Consider the following 18,605-nt stretch of genomic DNA (forward strand, 5'->3'; position numbering starts at 1 on the left):
GAATAAAAATACTGCTTTGGTTGAGGATTTCTGTAAGCTAGTGGCCATTTACCTACATTATTTATAATCCATACAAGATTTTAATAAAGGACACACAGCTATCTGTGAGGACCAGTGAATTTTATTCTACTGTGAATTTTATCTTATGCCTAAAAAGAAGGTAATTGCAACTTTCCTCTGAGTATCTACTGTTGTTTTACAGTGTTTATTGCAGAATTATATACACGCAGGAACAAAGTATAGATTAATATTTCTGAAAGGATAAAAAAAATCAAGGTCAATGGTTATCCCAGCAAGTGGAGGTGAACATAGGTGTGTACCTTGTTATAACTCCTTCCAGCAGAATCTTTTTCACTGGGTCGCAGTTCCTGCAGCTGAGCATCCAAAATGTCCACAAGCTGCTCCATCAGCCTCACTGATGAGCTAACATCGCCAGCGAAGACTGGTCCTTTGGTGTGTTTAGCCAGTTCATTGGCCAGACTAGCAGCATTTTCTCCACTTCTGATCTGAAATGACAATTTATATTATCTCAGCAGGGTCCCTTGTTCTGCTTGCGGCTCCTAATTCCAATTCCCCACGTACCTTTGTTGTGGTGAAATAACCATTTGCACATACATTGAAATCTGCAACTAATTGAGACCAATAACATTCTCTTTATCTCAGAAGATTAAAGGTTCTTAGATCCGTGACACACAAAAGCAGTTCTTAACAGTCATCAAAACCAGAAATCAGACTGGGACTTCTGGGCTAGATCTTCTGTTCATCCTCACTTTTATTTTTCTGCCATTATCAGACAGTAAGAAATCTATTTGTTCACACCAGTGCTTGAGGCATTTGAAAGTCAAGTAGCCTGGTACTGACAACAAATTATCCAGTTTTCATAAACTTAGTAAATCTCAGTAGGGAAGGAAAACACAGAAAGTGGCTCTGTGCTCTAATCATACTGTTATTAATGCACTCGTACAAAAAATCTATTTATTCAAGTAAAATTCTCCCTGAGCCAATAAACCTGGTTGCATACCAGACTTTTTGCTGTGTGATTTATAATATTTTATTTATTAAGCAAAAACACAAGAAGAGCTATTTTGCTTTAAAATGCTATGAAAACATGTATGTACAGACTCCATTCAATAACTGAGCACAAGAGTGTGCCTTAATAGGCTCATGAGCCACACTTTTGGTAAACACTTTACACACAAAGTACATGCAACTCCTTTTCAAAAGAACATAGAGTAATCAAGACAGGTTTAACAAACTCAATTATTAATGCTTGCAGTTAAAATCTATAATAACGAGTGAACACCAGATTAAAAGGTTTCAACCAACCTTCTGAGCCAGCTGATTTACCCAGTGTGAGGTGCAGTTGCTAAGATCAGGGCCTTTGGGGTTCCATGTTCCCGTTAAAATCACACAGAGATATGAGGCAGTCCCTACAACAGATGGGGAAAGCTACAGTGAAATTGAAACCATTTTTCTGCATGCATTCAGGAAATCAGCGACAATGTGCTCCTTAGCAGTGTTAAATTCTGAATGCCACTAGTATAAGCAGTTGACAATAACTGACAAAAATGTAAGGAAATAAGGTAGATGATAAACAGCAATAAAAAAGTCAAGTGAAAAATACCAGACGGTTTCTGCAAACAAACAAAAAGCCCTTGATTTTTTCTGGATCTCATCCAAAGGGGAGCTCATAATGAGAAAGGCAGCTGTAAGTATATTTCATAACAGTCCTCAAGTAAAGACCTAAAATTTGACCCGGATTCTCAAAGCATACATGCAAAGTAATTCTGAATCTACACTCAAACACAGTTTGTAGATTAGAACTTGACCACTGCCTGTAGATACCGCATTCTCCAAGTAATATAAAAATCGTATGACAGACAGGCTGAGATTTAAGAAAAATCACCATGAGAGAGCGGCACAGTGCCTTTGAAACGTCTGCTTGGAATCCTGATACATTTTTAAAGGCAATACCTCGTGTTCCTTTGGGGCAAGGCCGTTCAACCATCATTCCTCTTTGTGTCTGAGGCCAGCTTATCCCCCTGGCCTCTGTTGGTTCACAGAATCTTTCTGGCAACGGGAAAAAACTCGTCACAGGGGGAATTTTGGTTGTAGAAACGGGTGGCGGTGGCTTGGGTCCTCTGCTTCCTTCCTTTGTTCCTCCAGCTAATGTTGTGCTTATGGGACCTTTCTGTGATGTTGTACTAGTGGTTGACACTGTGGTTTTGTATAGCTCTGCTGAAGAAGTTATTGTCACCGCTGTAGTAGGCACTGCACAGAGAAAATAAGAGTAATAAAAAAGTGAACGATTTCAGAATTATTTTTTAAAAACTTATTTGTGCAGTTTTAATGGATTCTCTGGTGTCTCCTTTGTTTTAACCTTAACATTATTCTTTTGTTATTGCTATCCTGAGTGCTCCACAATTTTTTTTTCCTCCCAACTCACACCAGCATGAAGTTTCAGCACATTCTCTAAACACTCTATTCCATAAAAAAAATTGGTAGTTACATTCCTAAAGGCAGAAAGGCAGTCCTAGGGATTTATCAGTACAAAACAAACATGCTCAGAGCAAATAAAGATTACTTAGTTGCTTCCACAGAAGGAAGAACTCAACAGATAGAGCCATAAACAGTACAGTTCAGCTTTAAAAACAAAGGTAGTGGGCTGTAACTAAAAGGAACATTTTAAAAACAGACCCAAAAACTTCAAGTCACCCACTACACACCTTCCAGGGAAATAATTCCGATTACATCTTCCTACCCAGCAGTCATTCTGCTTGAAAGAGCTGCAGCATGCCTGATTAGCTTCAAGCAGAACAAACGCATAGCACGGACGCGGTGTTCTGGTGTTTGAACATTGCGGGCTCTAACATCCTTTGTTGATAAAGCAGGTATGAAGCCATGTCTCATGCAAAGCCAGGGGCAAGCACCTAGTGCAGTCTTTCATGCCACTTGAGGATAGGTTTGGGCCAAATCATTTCTGACCGAAACACAGAACTGCTCACTCCCTGACACTGCTGGGGCTGGGAGGAGCAGTGGGCTTGGATCATTTTGTGAGGCTTTGCAGAGATAGCACTCCTTAATGCTTGTGAAGATAACAGTCTGTAATTTCTGTTCATCACCTTGAAATGGATATGAAGCAACAGCTGAAACAATGCAAGTAATGTAACTGAAGCAGTCACCATTAATTATTTCCAAATCTTCATTAGTGTTCCTAGTGCTTTACAGGCACATAAAACCACAAATCCTTATGCTGAGCCTATATCAACTATTTTTTATATCCTAACCAATACAGAAATAAATGAAACTAATTTTAGGATTAACTTAACTGAAGAAGGTGACTTTTTTGTTGTGGCTGGGTTCTGTTGCAGCTAGGCCCCTGACCTCTGAGGTGTGGACAATTATGTTTTTTATCATGTTCTCTAAATAAGTTCACTAGCAAAATCAAAAGACGTTCTGCTAAGCTTTCTGTCAGCAAATGTATTTTTTTTTTTAAGTTTGCATTTTGAATAAGATTAACTTCCACTTGTTTGGAAGATATTTAAATCATCTTTCATTTATAATATTTTAGGAGACTCAACTATCATAGAATCACAGAATGCCTTGGGTTGGAAGGAATCTTTTAATTTTTGCATGAATTTAGAGTATAGATTTTGAACACTGACATCTATTTTTAAAGACTGTAGAAAGAGAAGTGTTTTTTATCCTTTTCTTACTCACAAATGACAAACTTCTTCAGCAGCTGTCTTCTGTTCAGCCCAATTCCTGGCTGTCTGAAGACAGTCTGTGTAATTGTGCTGTATTTGTGGCCTAGCCAGCTACTATGAAACCTACTGAAATCTCTGAATCTGTTCTGCAAGTGTTTGCCTGACATCTTGTGAAACTGCTGTAATTTTATTTTGATTACAATGCATCCAGCCTTTCCCAATTAACATTTGTCAAAAGCATTTGCAATCACTTGCAGCAGTGTCAGGCAACGCCTGCTGAATCAGGTCCTAAGGAATGGGAAGCTGCAGGGGACACAGGATGATGCAAGGGACAATCCATTATTTCTATCCATTCCCTAACACACTGTGCTAATAAGTACGTATTTAATCACTTAAATGTGTATTAGCATTATTGCAATTACTGTTCAAACCTGTAATGTTTAGGATAGCTTTGTCTCAGGAGCAAAACATCACACTAAGAACTCAAAACTATTCTCCAAAGTTAAGCAGTGAGGCGACAATTTTCAGAACGTACTTTTTGCTGTACCATGAGTATAATATTCTGCTGTCTTTACGCAACTTAATGCTATACATTGAAATCAATTCCCAAGCATATCACCTATGATTAAAAAATGGCCTGCATATCTTAGCAGTGATACATACTTTTGAAATGTATTTCTAATCTCTTTTTTAGGAAAAAGACTCCAAACCATCTCTCTCTCTCTCTCAAAAAAAAAAAAAAAAAAAGAAAAAAAAGAAAAAGAGACAATTTCTAAGATATTTTCTCTTGATTTAAATAAGAAAATTAAGAAGTCGGGATATTTAAGAATGTACCAAGAAATTTCAGGACAGTGTGGAAGCCTAGGAAGGAGAAGGCTGAAAAAATAGAAACACGTCATTAGGAATATATCCAGATTTCAGAAGGTGGATCATTTTGTTTTTAATGACCTGTTGGGGAACTTAACCTGAAAGGTCAATGTCTTAAGCTGCAAGAAATCACATGATGGTTTCCACCATCTGATGTGTCTCATGCTTGAAGCCCAGGGTGATGGTACCCACAGGCTCCCAGGCACCTGTAGAGCAATTACATATACAAGATAATGATACAAACTTCTTGTATGGGTCACTGACCCATCATTCTCAGCAGCTGGGGAAAGTCTGTAGAAGGCTGAAGTTTCTTTATAAAATGCCATGTGACTTCTTGACAATAATTGCTGGAACAAGTTGCGCAGACGTTGTGAATGCCTTGTCCTATGAGGTGTTCAAGGCCAGTTTGGAGGGGGCCCAGGGCAACCTGATCTAGCACTAGATCTGGTGGCTGGCAGTCTGTAGAGAAGGGCTTGAAACCTGATGAATCTTGAGGTCCCTTCCGACCTAAGCCACTCTATGATTCTATGATTGATGTGCCAGGTGAAACAAATCTTTTTCTCCCTTCTTCCTTTTTCTTTCTTTCTTTTTTTTTTTAATATAGATGGATCACATTATCAGCTGAAGACAGTCTTTATATGATAAAAAAAAAAATTAGATCAGCAGGAAGTAAATTCAGAGACTTTTTGAGAGTAATTAACTTACATTTGTTTCATGCAGTTCCTAACAGTTGATTTAAACAGCTATATATGTACTGTGTTTCTAAAAATTAAGACATCACTGGAGTAAAACTTAACACCTGTTTAACAGTGTGATGTTTATTAAAAAAAAAAAAAAACATAACACAATTGCTTAGGACAGTGGGGGAATGGTAACTCTGTTTCCACAACTGACAGTGAAGAATAGATTTAGAGACATTTTTTCTTCAATTTTGTATTCTTTGCCAACTGGTTTCTACTGTAAGTAGATATTAACTACGTTAAAACAAACAAACCAAAACCTCAAAACACAACCATACCCATACATTTAAAATTGATCTGGGATGCCCAGATGATTAATCATTTCTGAAAAAACTAATACTGCCATTTTCATCTCTGCGACTTAGATCATTCTCTAGATTGGCCGCATGGATTTTTCATTTAAACATATGTTTTTACAGGCCAGAAATTTCAATACATTTGAACATTCAAAAACCTAATTCTACACCTTCATTTTCAAATGGCATCATACACTGGGCCGCTGTGTAAAGCAACAGGGATCAGACACTTGTGCAAACCGAGATTTTCCTGCTTTCTGCTTATTACCGTGATGTGCCTGTTTTTACACTTCAGTGAATACCAGGGAAGTCACTAAGACTTACCTAATTACCTATATGCTCCAACTATTATGCTGGCCAGTACTCTACCGATGCTGCAAAATCCCATTTAGTTGAAAGTGAAATGTTTACATGGGCATTTATAAATGTATACCCTGAAAATTATAATAAATACACTACAAAAATAGCAAAATGCCTATGATTGAGAAATGCATTATCTGGTCCCCATTAGGTTATCTTTATTTGTCCAACCTCTCTTTAATCAATCTGTAGCATAGCAGATTCACTAAAATAGCAAAGATCTAATTTACTTAATAATTTGCTGCATGACTTCGTCATAGATTCTTGGTGTTATAAAGATTTATTTGCACTTGCTTACTGTCACTTCAAGCCCTCGGTGATAGCAGCTGACAAGTTTCTGTTCTATCAACACTCTCAATATCCTTATTTTCCTGCAGTGATCCAATAAAACTTAATGATGGGTATCATGGTACAAAAGGGGAGAGAACCCCAGTTTGAACAGTTTGCACAGTCTGCGTAAATTGGGATGAGTGTAGATGAAATCTCTCCCTAACACACTAAAACAGAACAAAAGGATTTATCTTCTTTTTGTTACCAAGGAAACCTTACAATGTAATACTCATTCACTTTTTAAGGGGAAAATTCCCTTCAATCTTCTTAATCTTTTAGCTTAAAATTCCTTTTAAAAATCCTATTACAGCTAGGATTTTTTTGATCTTTGGATGTCTCCTTTAGAAATCATGTATGGAAACATACATACTAAATTTACCAGAAATATAAAAAATATGTTCTGACTTTTTTTTGCTTCTCTGCAGGTCCTGATATACTTATGAATTATTTCTGAGTTAAGGTTTTGACTTTTAAATATAATTTTTACACTTAACCTTACAAAATATGCTCTTGTGCAGAATCTGAGTGGTACTTGTCAGCTGTAGCTCCGAAAGCCATTTCTCTGTGTATGTATTACAATTCCCACGAGGAGAGAGAAAAAAAAACAACATACAGAGACTGAGGTTAAGGGGAGAGTTCTAAAGGCAGCAGACCCGGTTTCCAGGGTAAGATGGTAGTTTGGCTGCAGCAGTTGTGGTTTTAGAAATCAGAAGTCTTCGTGAGGATTACGAAAATAAGGATATGAGGAGCACATAACACGCACAGTTACAGGAGGAAAAAAATGCTACAGGTCTGCAGTGAAGTTAAAGTCATTGTTAGGTTAGTTATAGAGGTATTTCTGTGATTTCAATAGGCAGATTTAAAAATTAAAGAAACAATATAAAGAAAAAAGGCAGGTTTTGAGTCACGAGTGAGTCCCACAGTTTTGGCCCTGGGAGCAAACACAAAAAATATGTTCAAAATGTGACTCAAATGTGATAAATTTGTCTTTTATGAAGGAAGAAGATTGTTGTTTTTGAAGCACTTGATAGTAGGAAGTTCAGGTGCAGACAAGAATTGATAGCCAAGACAGAAAAAACGAATCAGTGTCTGTATCATTGCTCCCACAGCAACAGAAGGAACACAGATTGCTGACTTTTCTACAATGGTCCCAAGTTAACCACTCGAACAGAAAAGACCATGACTTCCAATTTTGAGCCACTGACCTTGTGACACCATTAAGTACTTGGTATTAAAGTACCATCGCAAAAGACACAAAAGAAGGTTCTCCTACTAGGTGACTTAAAGAATCTTATCCTAACACCTATGTCTTTGAGTGGATGATTAAGAAATCTAAGTCAACCAAAACACACATGCACACAAAAGAAACACAAAAATGCCCTTTACACATCCTTTGTCAAATATACTGAAAATCTGATCTAAGGCCGCACCTCAAATACTTTGTTCAGTTTTGGGCCTTTCACTACCAGAAATACACTGAGGCACTGAAGCATGTCTGAAGAAGAGAAACAAAGCTGTTGAGGGGTCTGGAGAACAAGTCTTACGAGGAGCAGCGGAGGGAACTGTGCTTGTTTAGTCTGAAGAAGAGGAGGCTCAAGGGAGACCTTATTGCTCTCAGCATCTGCTTGAAAGAAGGTTATAATGAGGTAGGGGTTAGTCTCTTCTCCAAGGTAACTAGCAATAGGATTACAAGTAATGGCCTCAAGTTGCATGAAGGGAGGTTCAGGTCAGATAAGAGGAAAAGCTGCTTCTCAGAAATAGTGGTCACACAGGCTGCCCAGGAAGGTGGCAAATTCACTCTCCCTGGAGGTGTTTAAGAAATGTGTAGGAGTGGTTTCTTATGGACATGGTTAGTGGGTACAGTGAGGATGGATTGGTGACTGGACTTCAAGATCAATCTTAGAGATCTTTTCCAACCTTAATGATTCCATGAGCTATATATTACACATGTAGATCTTTAAGCTCTGTAACAATAGAAGAACTGATCTCCAATTTATATAGATATTATGCTGAAAGAAAGAGGAACTGGAATATAATACAAGTAAAATGGAGAGTTATTAACTGTATGGAATATCTTCATTTTATAGCAGTACATCTCAAGGACAAGCAAGATAATTTTTCCTTTAATTTAGTAGTCTTTAACTGAAGGCAATTGGCTTAGGCAAAAGAGGAAATGAACTGAAACATATTCTTAGATCTGCCAGATTCAGATCCACATCGAAATATAATACTGTTTATCGGCTTTATATAGAAGGAAAAATTTTTTTGTGAATATATGTATTACATATTCAAATAGTTTCTATATTTTAAAAGGTCACAATCAAAATGTATTTACTGATGTCTTAATGCATTTAAAACAAAATCTCACTATTCACTCACAACAAATACTCCTTTTGTATCTTCGTGGATGAATGGGTAGAAAGCCTAGAAGAGAGGCAAGCACCCCGCAGCATGCCCTGGGCCCCTTCTCATCTAGGTCTGGTAGCAATAAAGTGTTTCTCCCTCTGCCTTACATGCCAGCCTCTTCTCATGGAAATCCCAGGACATGAGGGGGTGCTAGTGGATGCACAAGCGTCTTTTTGATATTAGACGGGATGAGGCTGAGATGTGTACTTTATCTTATGTTAGAGACTAATAATAAAAACATCATGAAATGTTTCACTGGACACACTGGGTATTTACTAACACAAAGAAAGGATCGTACCAAGCCTTATTCTCTCTCCCTGTTCTTCCTTCCTTAACACTTTTTCCCTTAGTGCAATGATTTAAATATGAGCTTTTACCACATTATTTACGGCAGAGCCTGCACCTCCGTTTTCTTTTCTTACTTGTAAAGCTTTTGAGAACTTAAACTACAACTTCATCTGAGTTAAACTGAATGAAAAGTGACATCCCTGAGAATATATGAAAATGAAATCTTTCTAATGAGATAGGTGGGTATGTCTCTGTTAAGAGCGGCCATCAACCTCTGTAATGAAACGGGGTGCAGGGCCTTCTGAATAGCTGCCCTATGCTGGAGCTCAGAGCTAGGCACTGGAACTGGCCTGAGCCTAGTATCATGGGGAGGTCTGGAGAGACAGACGGGGAATGCCTTCACGCGGCTCTGGAGATAACTAATGCATTAGTTCTAACCTGCCTTGTTCTGCTGCTTCTTAAGTATTTTCACATCTAGAAAAATTTAAATGTATTTTGATACAGAATCACAAAATGGTTTGAGTTGGAAGTATCCTCAAAGGCCAGTTCCAACCCTCTTGCCACGGGCAGCAAAACCTCCCACTAGACTGGACTGCACAGGACCCCATCCATCCTGGCCTTGAATGCCTCTAGAGATGGGGCACCCACAGCTTCTCTTGGCAATCTGTTCCACTGCCTCACCAGCCTCAACATGAGTAATTTCTTCCAAATATCTAATCTCCTCTCTTTTAGTTCAAAGCCATTTCCCCTTGTCTTCTTACTACACTCCCTGATAAAGACTCCATCTCCAGCTTTCTAGTAAGCCTCTTTTAGTACTGAAAAGCCACAAGAAGGTCTCCTTGGAGGCTTTCTGTCTCCAGGCTGAACAATCCTGGCACTCTCAACCTGTCTCTGTGGGAGAGGTGCTCTACTACATGGTTTATTCTGCTGTGCATTCATTAGCTGAGCTGAAACAGAACAGCTACTTTCCATGAGAAGAAGCCACTGTTACTATTTTCTTAAAGTTTAAAAATTTACTGCTGAACATGCTTATCAATATCTTGTCTTTTGATACATACACCTTCTGCTGCTCCACACCATTTGTTTTGATAATCTCTCCCATAGGTGTTTATTTTTGGCTATGCCATTTCATGTCATCCTTAAAAATAGCTGAGACCTAAAGATCTCCATTTTTCCTCCCTCTTCTTGGAGTTGTTGTCTTCTTTTTAGATAACTGTTCTAAATCCAACGGAGCTGCAGCTATAATGAACTTATTGAGAAATCAGCAAAAAAGATATTAGGTAATCTTGCCTAAACTAACACTAGTAACCATGAAAATAGGTCTCCAGAAAAGTATTTATGCTTGCTATTACACATTAACCCCATACGTATCCTCTGGGACTTCCCAATAAACATCGCTCTTCAGCTGCTGGCACCAAGAAGTTGAAAAGTCTGCACATGTAGTGTAATCAATTCAGAAGGCAGGTAACAGAACCAATGGGAACAGACTTTGAGCTCAGTGTGAATGAACTCAAACTTATTTCATCTATAGAAAGTCAAACCAATGGTATAAAGTAAATAATTCTAAAACATAGAAAAGCTAAATGATTTTACAAAACAACAACAACAACAAAAAAAAAACAAACACAAGCCAAATAAAATTAAATAATTCTCTCTCTTTACAAGTACTGTAAATTTTCCTTGCACCAATGTAACACTGCACTGCTCAGCTGTGCAGAGACCAATCCTCTTTGCATTTCTGCTAAAAGCTAAGTCTAAGACTAAAGAGTGAAATCATTGTCCAAATGGATGGACAATGAGAAAAAAAGTCATAAAAATCAAACTCTTACCTTGGGCAGGATCAGGTGGGCCAAATTCCAAAGAATATCGGAGAATGAAGTTGTTATTCCACACATAGAGCTGGTTGTCTCTGGGGTTGTAATCCACTGCAGCGATGTACTGGTACTGGTTGGGGAAGGGAATATCCACATGCTCTCCTCTGCTCAACCTGGTGTTGTAGATGTAATCAATGGCATTCCTGCCCGTCTCGCTCTCATTGTCCTGATACACTGACCGGACAACATACAAGACACCACATATCATAAATGCATTGGATGCTGCCCGTTTGTCGTATGTCGTCTCCCATGTTGCTTCAAAACGTAGGGTGTAGGGGTTCAGCTGGCTAATTACTATCATCCCGTTGTTCTGCTCCGTAGCATAAATTACCCATAAGCCATTTTCATCAACTGCCAAGTCAATGTCAGTCTTTCCTCCCCATCGGTATGGAGAAGTATCATGGTAATTAGCATAATTGATTATGGCCTCTCCACTCTTAATTCTAGTCCTTAAGTCAAATTTTACTATGTTCCTAGTTCTTTCCTTGTTAAAAAATACAGCGCCATCATATACTACAAATCCAGTACCATCCACTCGATTTGGGAGTTTATACGTTGTCTGCTGGCGTCCATTTTGGAAGTCCTCCAAAGAAGCGTATTCTATCAAAGTATCAGTGCGATATGGAGTCCACGGCATGAAGTATATTTTATCTGCAGCCTGAAGAGGATCTTTGCACCAAGCACCTGCTTTTTGTTCAGCTTCATATAAATACGGTGAGTCCACAATTGCTTTCAACGTTCCCGGGCAAACAAAAACTAACAGTCACAGAGAGAAGTAAGACAAGAATTATGTCAAATTAAAACTGTCTCATAATCCAAAAGAAGAAAAAAATAAAAGAAAAAAGAAAAAAGTAGGTAAATCATAATGACTGTGTCAGGAAGAAAAAAAATCAATTTAATTGGCACTAGATAATACCGTATGTTATAATTAATGCAATTATCACCCGTTATCATCCACTTTTCTTAAAGTTACCATGTTCTTGCTGTACCAGTATGGAAAGTGGATGGGAACAGCTTTCACTAGTACAGACCAAGGCTCAATGGCATACACAGACAGCTGAAAATGTAGAGCTACTCTTGCATTTTCATCTTAGACTTTTAGTGAGTACACATTAACGTTCCAGAGCTTTTAACTGGTGTGCAGTAGTGTGCTAGGTCATTTCAGTCCAAAAAAAATCACATCAACTTGTTTAGAACTTTAAGAAGTGGTGAGGCTGAAAAAGGAGGTGCCTCGATTAAAAATAAAGGAACAAAACAAATCATCAGGTATATAGAGAAAGCAATTAGGAGCAGATAAAACAAAACACAACCAAAGCAATGAATGAAACAGACCAGGAAACCCTGTAACCATGGCATGCTATGGAGAGGGTTCTGGAAGCCAGGCAAGATGACACTTTATTAACAAGAATTTACCCAAGGGTGAGAGAAATAGAGGGAAAGAAAGACAAAGAGAAAGGGAGAGAAAAAAGCAAGGGAGTCTTCCCTCCAGCCCAAGTATTTCAGACACTATACCCCGCCACCTACTTTAAGCAGCCAAGTCACTTTATTGCAAACAGTCGACTTCTTTATGAGGTGTACTTATGAGATCCTGCTGATTATCATAAGAGTGTTGTGGGGAGGGGAAGGGAAGAGGTTAACATCCATAAGGCACATAACAAGGAGCTGGGGTTTGGACTGTATACGTTATTTACCTTTTTGCTCCACTTCTATTTTAAGCATCGGAAGAAAAATAAAAAAGTGCAAGGAAAAAAGAAAGAAGATTAACATAAATTGACTATTAATCTAAAGATTAAATTAGTAACAGACGCTAAATATAGGGAGAATAAGAACTGCACTATATTGGATAAAGAGAAACAGACAACAGGAAAACCTAGCAGGAGAGAGATTCTATGGTTACATAAGTGAACATGGATCAATCATTTTAGTAGATTAAGGAGGCAATACAGATATGTTGGCATGTTGTTTCACTTAGTGAACCTGAATAAATAATGAATGACTTTACTAATGCATGCTAGATATACTCTTCTTCTCAAACTCAAAGCATAATGCTATCAAGTTGACTTTTAAGAGTGACACATTAATATATCATATATGCGCTAGTGCACATATACATATTATATGAATTAGATAACTATAAATCCAAAACACAGTATATGAATTATATAGGTATGTATGCTTGCTTATTGAATTTCCCCCCCATATTCCCTCAGCTTTTACTTCTTGTAAAGAAAACAGCTTGCATTCTTTAGCTCTCCTTAGCCCCATTTTATTTGTTTGCCTGTATGTAATCTTGAGAACTTTTGCCACTTCTTTATCTATAACTGCAAAATCACACTAGAAGGAATAAGCAAAAACATCTAGAAAAAGGAAGCAAAAGCACAGTAAGCAAGAAGAGAAGAAAAAAATTAACATTTAGCTCATTCAGATATTCTCCAGCATCATCGATTAAGCCAGAAACAGCAAGCTAGTATGCAAGGACAGTCATAGTGTTTGAAACAAATATCCATTGCACCACCACACATGGAAAATATAAATCAAATCCAATTAACAAAGTTATATTACTATAGCAATTTCTCCCCAAGGAAGTTTTACGGAACTTATTACAGGAAGACTTATAGCTGAAGTCCAGATAGTAAATAGCTTTCCAATAATTATTTGCAATAAAATCTATTTCACATACTCAGTAGACTTTGAAATACGTTCTCTTAGTTTCATAAAATGACCTGAAAAATGACAGATGCACCAATCTGTGTAACAATAACTGCTGATACCAAGGAAGTGTATCAAAACTATTTGCACAGTTATTACATTTTCAGTATTATGGTATTAACCTGAAAAATGTATTTGTATGTTCCATATGAAGTCTTGGATTTTCAGTTTCATTTAACAAAATTAAATATGGTTATTTTGGGAGAATGATACTGACTGAGCTGGCCTAGTGTTCCTTTGGGGAGCAATTCCAAAACTCTGTGAGGGGAGTGGGAGGAGGCTAATGTTGTCAAACTGAGCAGTAGTTTTCCTACCCTTTGTTCATTTGTGCATCTTTAGGTAACAACTATTTTTCTGCATTTTCTAATTCTTCAGTAAACAGAAGATGCATTCTTAGGCAAGTTTCTGAATTTCACATTCAGTGTTAATGACTTACAGATGATTCTGTTTGTGAACTTTCATGTATGAGCTTATTCCTTGCCAAAGAGCAATACTGATATTGTACCTACTTAGAATTAGTAATAGGAGAGTGTGAAAAAGATAGGGATAACTAAAATCGTTACTGGCACAACTTCTCTGAGTGCACTGGTGTACAGCTGTACAGTTTTCAGGGACAGATGGGCTTATTGAAATAAATAAATGCGGCAAAGTCCAATCAATACAGACAGAGAGAGTATAAAGCACTTTAAAACATTTTCTATTGAATTCTTGAGTCCAAAAAAGGTGTAAAATAAAAATGCACAGATGTACAAAATGGTACTTTTGATGTACTTCTTAATGAAAGGGCAGACTTCTGTTACTCAGTCAGTGTCAACATACATTGCGAAGCAGAACTGAGAGAAATGTCAAGTATGATACTCTCAATTTCTTTGTAATTTAATCAATAGCACTCTTATTTTAAGACAAAGCAATGCCTATCAAATTTGTCTAGAATTTTAGTTTTGTTGGAGATCCAACTGAGTATTTCAATAGATTTTTTTTTCAGCTAAAGAGGATTAGAAAAACACTACTGAACAGTTCTATATTACAAGATGCAAAAAAAGCAAGCTTTTCATTAAGTACATTCTTCAATGAGGACAATGAATACTGAGCCCAGAGAAAGCTCAATCAATATGCATGGACAGCAAAGCAGCTATATATTTCTGAAGGCCAGCAAGACATAAGAGTTGCTCATAAACTGCATTTTGTACAAGGGTGACACCAACTCCAACGTGTAAGAGCTTTCAACTTTTATCACAAAAGTAACAACTGCTAGTTGTAATCTCTCATGAGCTGAATGTTACCAACATAGCAGACTTTGCGTATTAACTGAAGATAAAATCAGGTAAAGTGAAAATCAGAACTGAACTTTGGTTAGAAGTGTTGTGATGACTAAATACCTCTCTTCCTAGACCCACAAAAGCCTATCCCATTTTCTTTGCAAACCTAATGATTTCAGTCATTCCATATGTTTAGAAGGGCAGCACTGGAACAAGTAAGGGAGAAAAAAAAATATCAGACTTGATACTGGGTGTTGATCAAGACTTGCAAGAATATCAGGACAAGCTTTGTGGGACATGGAAAAAAGATGGTCAATAATCAAAACGGCTACTGCAGCACTATGAGGCTTAAAATTAAACTTCAAAACTGATTTTAATAGCTGTCAACCTTTTTTGATGCTTGTAACAACACTTGACTCCTCTTACAATTCTGGAATTAAGTGAAGTGTCATCACTGTACATGCTGCAGTTAACAAACTCCAAATCTTGGACTTGGAAAGACAAGAAGTATCCAGAATCCTGAGTTATGATAGACATAGAATTACAGAATTCAAGGGGCAGGCCAATGCAATTGACAGTAAACAAAAATAAACATTTTAAAAGCAGAATAGCTACATGTTAGAGTACAGGGTAGGCCGCGCTATACTTCTGAAAACTGGAAAAGAAATGATTCCTGTAGATAGCAATACCCAATTGGTAGAATATATCCACAGTTCTCTTCCTAAAACAGCATAAAAAATTGTTTGAACATTATTTGCATTATAGATTTTCTCTATGAACTAGCCTACTGGAACTGGAAACGTGATCTCTTGTCATATGACTGACCCCATCGTTTGGAATCAGTTGCACTGCCCTCTTTCTGAGAATTTGGAAATAAGAATAGAGCTAAAGTAAAAGTCATCTTTGTGGAACAAAATTTTGGTTAGATTGGGGTAAGACATCACTCTTTAAAAGTGGCACAAGAAGAACAGGCATAACAAGCCACCAATACTACACACAGGAGGAATGATACTTGGGATCACTGTATGCAGTAGGCTTCCAATCCTACAAATGGTACAGAAAAAAAAATCAGCAAGCATCCATTTCACAATGACACAGCAGAAATGAAGAGAAAACAGATGATCTGTGTTTGGCCTTTAACAACAGTGAATGATCAATGTGGTGAAGCAATACAGAACAGTATTTCAGTTTAAAACAACTAAATTTAAAAATTGTGCAGTAAACACTATGGACAGTTTTGACATAGCTTTGCTTATGCCAGAACTCATTTCCTTCCTTTTTGGATGTATACTGTCACCACAGTGTTTTTGCATCTCAGACTTGGCCTGTTTCCTGTACCAACAGAAAATGTGACTTTGGTTAAGGATTACTGCAGATCAAGAGATTCACACTTAATAATAACTTAAGGGAATGATCAGTGCACTGCTCAAATTCCATTGCAAGCACAGCTATTTCTCTGTGGAGTTACAGGATGAGGGAGTAGTCACTGCAAAGAATGACCTTACAAGAAAGCAAAACCAGTTAAAAGTGTTGAATCTGCAGAAATTTTATACACGTGAATACATGTCAATGAAAACAAAACAAAACATTAATTATAATTTTTTTAAAAGAAAATAAGAAGCATGTCTAAAACTAGCGAATTCTGGCATTAGAAAGAATATTGTACAAAACTGCTGAAATAGCTATTACTTTTAATTTTTTTTATCTCAATGTTTTCAGTATTTACTTTTTTCTGTTAACAGATCTGTTTTGAAGACACAATTCACATTTTTTGCTTTACATTAAAAGTGAACAACTCTTCTTGCTCCTTTTCCCACTGTTTTTAAGAAATGTGGTTTAGTTACTTAGTGATGAATTATTCACTATGAATCTGAGTTCAGTTAACGAATGTGCCCCTAAAGCACAGTCTTCTTACAACACCTCCTGACCAGGAGTGTTAATGCTGGGTTCTGCTGCGCACCCAAATTCACCAAGGTAGCCTTTAAAGTAGATCGTGATTAAAATTGAAGTCAATTCCTTCTTTAGAAGTCTGTGAGCCAAGCCAATTTGTCAGCAACTGGTATTGGGCAAAAGTACAAATTTCTATCTGGCCTACTGAATAGCTAATTCGAGTTTGTTTTCTGGAAAAACAGTAGCCTTAAAAGCCAAACACTTAAGAACATAGACAGACACTTGGCCAGCATTGCACCATGGCTTCCTTCCACACTTCGTGAAGCTAATTGGAGGCCCTAGTCTGTAAGTGCTCTGCATGCATAATGGATCCGTGGGCCATAAACATATGCTTCATTTCCATGGAACAGCATTCCAGCTTTAATTGTGAGGGCCAGGGGAAGTGAACAAGAATAAAAAGATTATACTTACTGTAAGGAACGCATTCATATTGAACTTCTAGATACTTGTATGTTCCAGGACAAGGATCAGGAAACACATCTGACCCAGTAACTACTATACACTGTGTTCGGTTGTTGCACCTGTAATGGGAAAAGAAAGCAGGCTAATTAATTTAAGATTACATTTAATTTGCAAGTTCATGCTAAAGTGCTATGTACAGCACTAACTTTCTTCACACTTAGGCAGTTCAATCCATAAGACAACAAAGTTAATTAATACTAGATCAGTCAAAGTCCATAAACGAGACTTCAAGACAGTATTTCAGTTCAGGCTTAACGCTCTTAAATTTGGGTATCATTGTTATCTCAAATACCACTCATTTCAAGTAGCAAGGATAGCTACTCCAAACATATTCTGACTTGACACTACTACTCAGTAAAGTCAAAGCAAAATGCAAAGATGATATACAACTTAAAAAAAAAAAAAAAAAGTGTAAATGTGAATAAAGTGCATTCACACAAATGACCAATTCCTTTCATCTCTCCAGATATACATCTGAATGGATTTATGTCTCAGAGAAATGTTTGTTGTGATTGAAGGTAACCATGATTTTGGTTGGAAGAGTTATTGCAGACAAAGGACATTAGTATTTCAATTTTAATTATTTTAATGGTAATTGATGGTCTTTATGCTTCCCTGTTAAGTTACAGGAAGAAGTAAAGAATGACCGTCTGAGGAAATTAGAAAAAAATTAAAGAAGAACTGCAAGAAAATTAATTACAATGCATTGTAGAGGAGACAAAATACTGAAATATAAATGATTTGTTGAACAATGGAAGCCAATGCATTTTGATGCAAAGAACAAATTCACTGCAGTGCCTCCAGCCATAATGATTTTATGAATTTAATGGTTTTTAAAGTGTTTTAGTTTTTTTTTGTTTGTTTTGGTGTTGTTTGTTTTTTTTTAATAATGATGAATTATTCACTATGAATTTGGACTTCCAGGCCAAATACAAGATTAGAATTTTAAATGAAAAAAACTATCACCTAATTCTGAAGAGATGGTCAGAAAGAAATATTTTAAAAAATAGTCAGAAGGACTATTATGATGGAAAAGAGAAGATCAGGGAGTTTGGTGACTAAAAGAAAAGGGAGTTTGGCTGATCTTCTCAGGGGTTACTTTTGTTTGTCAGCAAACTGAATAAGAGAGGTCTGAACTTAAGTAATAATCTAGCCTTTGACTCCAGCTGTACATCAGTTTCTCTATTGCCTACTACTTCCCACACTCCCTGAATAACAAATCTCAAGCTAAAATAATCTATCTTGTAGCTTTCTCCAGCTGTACATTGCTAACAGGTATAAGAGTCATTCTTGCTATCTCATGAGAAGTAGAACAAGCCCATTTGATGCAGAGAGTCACTGTACTGCTCTCAGGTGC

The 18,605-nt window shown here is 37.2% G+C and overlaps 1 protein-coding gene across 10 annotated transcripts in view; it reads right to left on the minus strand.

Moving 5' to 3' along the window:
* The window catches only part of ADGRL2 (adhesion G protein-coupled receptor L2), a 389,339-nt gene that overhangs the window by 34,548 nt on the left and 336,186 nt on the right, over positions 1–18,605 (minus strand). For all 10 annotated transcript variants that reach the window (XM_090146448.1, XM_090146453.1, XM_090146451.1 and 7 more), the window contains 5 exons: positions 17,198–17,307; positions 10,824–11,624; positions 1,975–2,271; positions 1,327–1,430; positions 321–506 (listed from right to left, as the gene is read on the minus strand). In XM_090146448.1, coding sequence (XP_090002574.1) covers positions 321–506; positions 1,327–1,430; positions 1,975–2,271; positions 10,824–11,624; positions 17,198–17,307 — 1,498 coding nt within the window. The remainder of the gene's footprint in view (positions 1–320; positions 507–1,326; positions 1,431–1,974; positions 2,272–10,823; positions 11,625–17,197; positions 17,308–18,605) is intronic.

The sequence above is a fragment of the Phasianus colchicus genome, chromosome 9 (genome assembly GCF_987193195.1).
Source record: "Phasianus colchicus chromosome 9, bPhaCol1.hap1.1, whole genome shotgun sequence".
NCBI classification, from domain to species: domain Eukaryota; kingdom Metazoa; phylum Chordata; class Aves; order Galliformes; family Phasianidae; genus Phasianus; species Phasianus colchicus.